The sequence below is a fragment of the Morone saxatilis genome, unplaced genomic scaffold (assembly GCF_004916995.1).
Source record: "Morone saxatilis isolate NCDOM2014 unplaced genomic scaffold, NCSU_SB_2.0 Contig18, whole genome shotgun sequence".
NCBI lineage: Eukaryota > Metazoa > Chordata > Actinopteri > Moronidae > Morone > Morone saxatilis.
In genome coordinates, this window is record NW_023339740.1 from 17388516 (window position 1) to 17396356 (window position 7841).

General features: G+C 42.0%; 1 protein-coding gene across 3 annotated transcripts in view; it reads right to left on the reverse strand.

The window, feature by feature from the left end:
- foxj3 (forkhead box J3) overlaps positions 1–7841 on the reverse strand; it is a 70569-nt gene that overhangs the window by 23321 nt on the left and 39407 nt on the right. For 2 of the 3 annotated variants that reach the window (XM_035661269.1, XM_035661270.1), the window contains one exon: positions 4770–4805. The exons of the other annotated variant lie outside the window; for it this stretch is intronic. In XM_035661269.1, coding sequence (XP_035517162.1) covers positions 4770–4805 — 36 coding nt within the window. The remainder of the gene's footprint in view (positions 1–4769; positions 4806–7841) is intronic. 3 annotated transcript variants of the gene reach the window in all.

Genomic DNA, 7841 nt, shown 5'->3' on the forward strand with positions numbered 1-7841 from the left:
AGGCACGCCGGAGGCGGAGCTGCTTACGCCCATCCACTGCATGTGCCGATGTAGTAAATCACCGGCCATGTGTTTAGGAGACAAGGATAATCCAGTAGTGATGCCGCATGTTTTTATTATATTTTAGTGTGTAGGAGTCATCCCACATACATAGACTCTCTCTCTTCGACCACACGACAGCAACACACACGACACACACACACACACACACACACAACCACAACACACACACATCACAACACACACACACACAGACACACAACACACACGGCTTGTGGCTCGAGTTGGATAATGAAGAGCTACTGGGGTTGGGGGGTTGAGGTAGACATGCATGGGGCAGCACATTGGGCAGGACCCCCTGCAGTAGAGCCTCTGCTACTGACCATCACTTTTCGATGTACACTGCTTCACACCCCTCTGACCTACGTTCTAACCTACTATACAATTCATAACTAGTACTGGTAGATCCCTATAAATACCGACCTACCTAATTACCAGACTTAGCCACTATACTTAAAGCACAATATATTTCGTTCTCGCCCACTACTTAGTGTACTGATACCCCCCCTGCTGAGGAGCGCTGCAGCTCAGCAGAAGGGCCGCCAGGGGAAAGTAGGTCAGGCTGACCTCTGCGCTTGGCATGTCAAACGTTCAGAGTGAGCTAAAGGGACAGGCCATGTCAGAGCCCTGCTCCTCACAGCTGGGGAGTAGGAGGCACCCTGTGCACACGGTCAGGGACCCAAGGGAGCGAACTCGCCATGCTGGGACAGACACACGTATGTACGCATACCGGTTATGACATAGGAATGAACACCAGCAACTGAGGGACAGGAAGAGTCACACTGTGGTCCAACGTGAGTAAATCAATGCCCCCGTAGGTTCCTGGCCTTCCCACATTCACACAATCTTCCTGCAACTTTATGCCTCAAAGCTAAAAAAAAAAAAAAAAGGAAAAATATAGTGTGCGGGGGCTCTAACCAACCAACACACGGCCCACTCTTACATTTCCCACAACTAACAAAAAGCAACAAGAGCTGTTAGTCCAGTTGTGAGTTTACTTGAAACATTCCTGAGACCAAGTGAAGGCCTGAGATGACCTAGAGGTGCTCTTAAAGTGTTAAGAACTTAAATGCTGCTGGATTTGTTGTCTTTGGGATCAAAGTGTTCTCCCTGGCATTGCAGTGTGTGAGAAAATAGGCTGTGGTGAACGGTGTCAGGAACCAGTGGTTAAACACTACAATGACCTCTGCTACAGGAGCTGCTCAAATACATAATTTAAGCAAAATGATTCCTGAGTTCAATTCACATTTCCAATAAAGAGCGAAAAAGATCTGGGGAGAAAAGCAGAAGGATACACAGTTTAAAGGTCAGAGTAAGACATGGTTTGGCTTAGGTGACAATGGGCACAGAATCACTGCCCCGTTTTCAGTTGATCCCGCTTAACTATAAAATAGAAGACAGGATGTACCACAAGGCATTTAGAGTGAACAAAACAGTCATGTAAAAAATATTGTGCAGTTTCGTGTCGCCACATCTAATATCTTCTATGCAGTGTCTGAACAGATGAGGGGAAAATGACAAATCAGACAAACCAAAGCAAACATTCTTGCAAGTACCATCACTTGGGAGGAAAGCGCCTAAACCTCTAATTGACCTGTCAGCAAGTCTGAATGATGGAGCGATATAAAAGACTTGAGCCACTGCTGAGATAGATGCTTCAGATCTGCTCAAAAACACAGAAAGATCTCTCGGGTGAATGAATGGTGAGAGGGAGGGAAAGAACTGGTCATAGAGTGGGCGAGTGAATGAACGAGTGAAACAATGGAATAACAAATGGACAGAAAGACAAGAGATGTAAGCAGGTGTTAATGCACATGTATGGTGTTTACAATATGGTGGACCACAGATATCGCTAAAAGAGAGGTCACAGTAGACAGCAGTGAAACACTGAAATTGAATCACTGTGTGAAAAAGATTTCCTGCAAGGGAGGAAATGACGAAGCATCTCCTGCTGCATGAAGATGTCCCAGTCATAGCGTAAAAATACTAGATTTTTTTCTTTAGATAAAAGATCTTTTATTTGGCTTTTAACATAACAAAAGAAAAAGAAAATCATACGTCAGTAAAAATAACTGACAAGACAAATTACTTATAGGAGCCTAATTCTTCTGGACGTAAAAGGCAGATTCTGCTTCAACATATTTAGCTTTGCTAAATAATAATCACTAAAATCAACCAAGAGAATGGGGATGAGGACTAAATTAATATTGCGATAATTATCAGAACATTAGAGCTGAAACAAATAGTCGATAAGTTGATAAGAACAGAAAATAAACTGACAACTACTTTAATGATTGATTAATCATTTAAGTCATTCTTCAAATGCAACTCCAAACATTCTTTGGCTTCGGCTTCTCAGGTGTGAGGATTTGTTTGCGTTCCTTGTATGCATGCAAGTATGTATGATAGTAAACTGAATGTCTTTGGACTTTAAACAGTTGAATAAATCTAAATAATTTGAATATTTCACATAAGATTTACAGAAATTATAAAAAAAGAAAGAAAGAGTGAAAGAAAGAGAGAAAGGGGTAAGAGTGTAGCAAGCAAGCCCACAATAAAGGAAACGGGAAGTGAATCAGTAGAGATACAGTAACACACACACACACACACACACACACACACACACACATACACATAGATTACTGTATTTTTAGGCCTTTGTTATTTTATATGGACCCTGTGACATGCCCACCAACACAGAACATACTCCTCAGCCTCAGGGATCTGCACCGAGGCCATGGAATGTAGCACCTTCGCTGTCTATTTGTAGTGGGTGTGGGAAGGCATGTGGGATGCCACAGCATTCGCTCAGCAAGGCACCGCTTAAAAAAAAAAAAATCAAAAAAAATGATTGGACACACACAGACACAGGTAGAGAAAGGTAAGTTCGTCCAGGTGCAATCACCAGATGATTTAATCCTGTTAGCTGTGAGAAGAGCTGTGACCTTAAGTCGATCAGAACGAGGCTTTTTCTGACTGACTGGATGAAAATGTGCTGCGCGATGACAAAGGAGAGCCAGGGTGCTGTATGCTTCAACGTTTTGAGCACTTAAAACCACTGTCCCCTCCAGTTGTGCAACATGTACACAAAACCCCAAAACCCTGTCTTAAAGGCTCCAATAGTGACTGTAAAGTAGGTTTTCTTGGTTTTAGTGACAAAAGCAATTACATTAAGCACATGTTAAAGACATATTTAATTTTATTTAGTACTACCTATTGACTACAGTGACACCGCCTCCCCACCGACACCATACTGTCTTCCAACACACCACAAAGCTCTCTTGCATCTAGAAAAGCTACCGAGACCCAAAGCCTGCACTCAAATACCAATGAAGTCAACTATAACGATTTTCAACTTGATTTTTTTTAACCATCTTCAAAGGCATTTGATCTGCCTCCCTTGGCATCTAGTAGTAATGTGTTGGCATGCTAGGTTTTAAACCCCATAGTCTCTGATCTTTACTCACTTGTATGTAGTTTTAATAAAACATCAACGGTTTGCTTGCCTGCCGCAGAAAAATTCATGCCAAGGTGAAATCTGTCATACATATAATACCTTGTTATTCCATGCCAGGAGAACTCTACGTCTAAGTCCATAATGCAAAGACAAAAGAAAATAAGCAAACCAGAAAAATGTAAATGATTGCTAACTTTTTCTATATAGACCTGGGTCATCTGGTGTAGCACACTGAGGTATTATAGTAATTAAAACTCAACAGCCACTTCTGCAGAAGGAGATGACACTATGGGGAAATTGTATTTTTCTCCCTCCCCTCAAACAGTGAGCATTTGGCTAAATTAAACCCATTTTTCACTGGCAGGCTAATATAATGAGGGCAATTCATGCAAGAAAGAAATTAGCTTGATAAGCGATCACATGTGTGGACTCAAAAAGTACATGTTATCAGGAGAAGTGACAACAGCGTCAGCAACAACAAAAAAACGTTTGCAATAGTGAGATGCTTGGACTTACTATTATGACTATTAAGGATTTTTTTAAAGTACAGAATGCAATTAATGAAAATAAAAACAAGGAAGAAAAAAAAAAAAGAATCAGAGCTGTCAAAGTTCCCCTGCCACTACAGGGGAGCCAACTGAGATGACAACCGAGGTCACTGGTTTGCATCAGCCTCCACAGGTGTAGTGTTTCCAGAGGCCAGCACCATACATTCAAACTGCAGGAAAGGTAAAGAGGACAGACAGAAGAGGCTGCAGGTACAAAATGTGCTTCGGCAGTGGACAAAAGCCACCTCAGACAGATGTGTAAGGAGAGCCGTTTATTCTAGATAAATACAAGCGAGCTACAACAGTCTACAGCAGAGACCAGGCTGTCTACACATTAACCACCGTCAGATACACATTAACCAAAGAGGTCTGCAAACATATAGTAAAAAGTAGACGTTGAGCTTACCTGCCTATTCTGTGGAATCCTCCACAACACCACGAGTGAGCAAAGCAATCCAACTTTATCTGCCAAGTAATTTTGTTGAGGGTAATCCAGGGATACTGCATCCTATACAGCTCAGACAATAGGCTGAGCCAAAACAAAAACCCCAAAGTTCTCTAGTGGCATATAAGAAGTTTATGAATCCTGCACCAAGGATGTTCCCTTTTCAACAGAAGCAGTGGGGTTAGAGACCAAAAGCTCCAATATAAATGTTCTGAACTCAATCTCACTCAGGCACATGCACCCACATTCCCTTCCCTACCTGCTTTGTTGCTGTAAGGCCAACCTTGGAATGGACCTGCAGAAATTCAAGGAAAAAAAAAAAAACTTCTGCATTATTTTCTAGGTGCACTCGAGGTTACAGCCCTGGCTTGAATGCTACGTTTGAAATTCGAGCATTCCCCTTATAAATTGGGAGGCAGTCACTGCAGATTTGAAAAGCTGTGGGGGAAAAATTCACTTAATGCAACGCTGAATGGCAGGTCACACTACAACAAAAGCCCTGAGCCACTCATATGAGGCCTATTTGATCACAGTCCTTCAGAGAGCTATCTGTCTTTGTCTCTCTTTCTCTTTTGCCGATATTTGTGTCTCTCCCACTCTGTCTCACTCTCTTGCTCAAAGCCAAACTGCACACAGTCAAAGCGCTTTGTACAACCTCTGGTGTTGCTACAGTTGCTACACTACTGCAAAGTGCAGCGTGCAGAAGTGAAGCATTATTCCATTAAGTGGATTATTTCTGAACATCTCTGACCTTCGACAGGGTTGTCATTGGCAATGAACCAGAAAGAATTGAGAAGAAATGATGATGGGCACGGACCTCTTTGGAAATTGGCAGGATGGAGTGAAAGATAACACGACTGAACAGTAAACCAGTCAGTACAACACAGTAGATTAGGCTGGAACGAAAAGGTTGAGACGTGGCGAGACTAAAATCAAGTCAGGGAAATAAAATGAAAGTGTAAAACATCCACTGCAGAAAACTGAGGATCATGGTTGAAGATAACCTTAAAGAATGTATCTGTATCTAGAAAATCAGACCAACTTATTTTAGCTCACATTTAAGGAAAACAAATACATTACTACAAATCCTAAAATCATTAAATACATCCAAATGTGGAATAATATGTAATGGCATCTTCTACTTCTGATAAGTGATATCCTCTAAACGATCCTGTTAACAGCTTTCAGTTTCCACTCTAGCAGCCGATAAAACGTTAGCTATCAAAGCAAAGCATATAGACATCATTGCAATGCACATTTCAAGGTACCAGTTGTCTGGCAAACACACAATAAATGTTCATACAGCGTATACGATCTAAAAACAAGACGCCTGCAAACAGCATTGATCTTGACCTTGATTTTCTGGGTGACGATTGGGTGCAAGGAGGTTGTAGTGACTGTACATTTCATGTTTTAAGGGGGTCATTGTCGCAATAGCACACTCCGGCTCACACTCTGTCTGTCAATCTACTCTCATGCACTCGGCGCCTAAAGTCATCACAAGTTATATCAGCCTTGAGGAAACAAAAATAATTGACAGATTCTCAAATGGGAAAAAAGACGTAGCACATACTGTGTGCTTGGTCGCCCGAGACAAACTGGGAAACTGGTACAGTACAGACTGACAATATCAGCGCAGAGAAACCGCCTTGCACAGTGCTGTAAATTGAGCCTGGTTCTCTGAGCAACGCGGCCTTGCACTTTCCTCCTGTACTACACAGGGCGCTTTTTCTCTCCCTTCCTCCTCCACTGCAGAGGCAGCACAAGGCCATGAAAGATTGGAGGCAAAGTGACGTCCTCTGGTTTATCCTCCCTGAAAGCCTTCGCATGCTCTCAGTTCCACATGAGGGATCTGATGAAAGCCGTTTGTCAGTACGCCACTTAATTATCAGCCAGAAGAAGAGCCTCTGATGCTATCCTCTGACAATGGCTCACAGCAGCCTGCTGACTACAGTGCCCACTAACAATGAAGAACTGACTGCAGCTACTAATGGTGACGGGGTAGTGCCAACTGTCCACTTAAGAGTTAGACAAATAAAGAAACGGCACAGAAAACCTTTTGTGTGCAACTTCAATGTATATTCTTCTCTTTGCAGCCTTAAGTAGCAAGCAGCAAATGTTACATTCAAATACCAAGACAGTAAAATGTGATGTTTGGAAGACAAAATGTAAAACAGATCTACTGAAAACACACAATATTGAGGAGAGGAAAAACTGAGACGTTTTGACCTTTTATTTTTCCTGCACGTCTACATAAACATTATAGAGCTCATGCAGCTGCTCAATATGCACGTTACCATCAGACTGAGAATAAGTCATGCACTCCTTAACCTTCTATCTTTGCATAGTCATATTCTTCTGACTGCTGAGAAACAAACAGTGACTATAGCTGTACACCACTTATTTCTGTGCAGGTGGATAAAAAAATAAAAAAATTCCATTACCTTTGTTATAGTTAAAGAAACTCTACTATCAGAATTAAATGTGGCATTTGAATATCTTACAGAGGGAAATTACCTGTTCAACATGTTCACCAGTCTACTTCTGGTACCTCTGATCTCCTTTTTACTTGGTATTGCTTAGTTTTCCAAAACAACTAGGGTGTGTATTCCTCAAAAAAGTTGTGTGACCAGTAGAAAAAGATGAGCATCAGCTAGATAAAGGGCTTTCTTTTCTTATTTGGCTGTGTTCTTGTCATGCAATGCACCCTTACATTTACTAGAGTCATCCCCAGCCTTTTGAATATAAGTAGCCTGAAGGCTACTACACAAGAAGAGAAAAAAGTAAGCCATTTACCATCATCCGTATTAATCTGATCTGATACTTAGCTTTTCATTAGCAAAGTACATTACTGTACATGGCGCAGGGAGATGACTCAGTGTAACCTTGGACTCCCGACAGTAACCTGTCACCAGGGAGCAAACCACAAAGAAACAGCAAGAAGCAACGGCTCATTTTAAATCACTGCTCTGCTCTCACTAACAAAGTCTGAAAAAAGCCTAAAAGAAGCTTTTTTTTTCTGTAATATGTATTATATTTGATTTCCTTCTGAAAGGGAATCACAGACCCACCCTACAGTCCATTAGCCAAGTTAATGCAGAGCTGCCAGACTTGCTGACCCATTAATAATACATTGCAGTGGTCAAAAGAGGCCAGACACCTCCGTGCACCCCTTCATCCCTCTACACGGCCACATTAATGGACTAATTCAGATGCAATTAACTGGTGGGGAGAGGCTGTGGCCTTGCGGCTGGTGGAGCACAGGCTGAAGGGCTTACAGCCAGGGCTTGGATTATAATCACTGCGAGCGCACACATGAACACACACACAC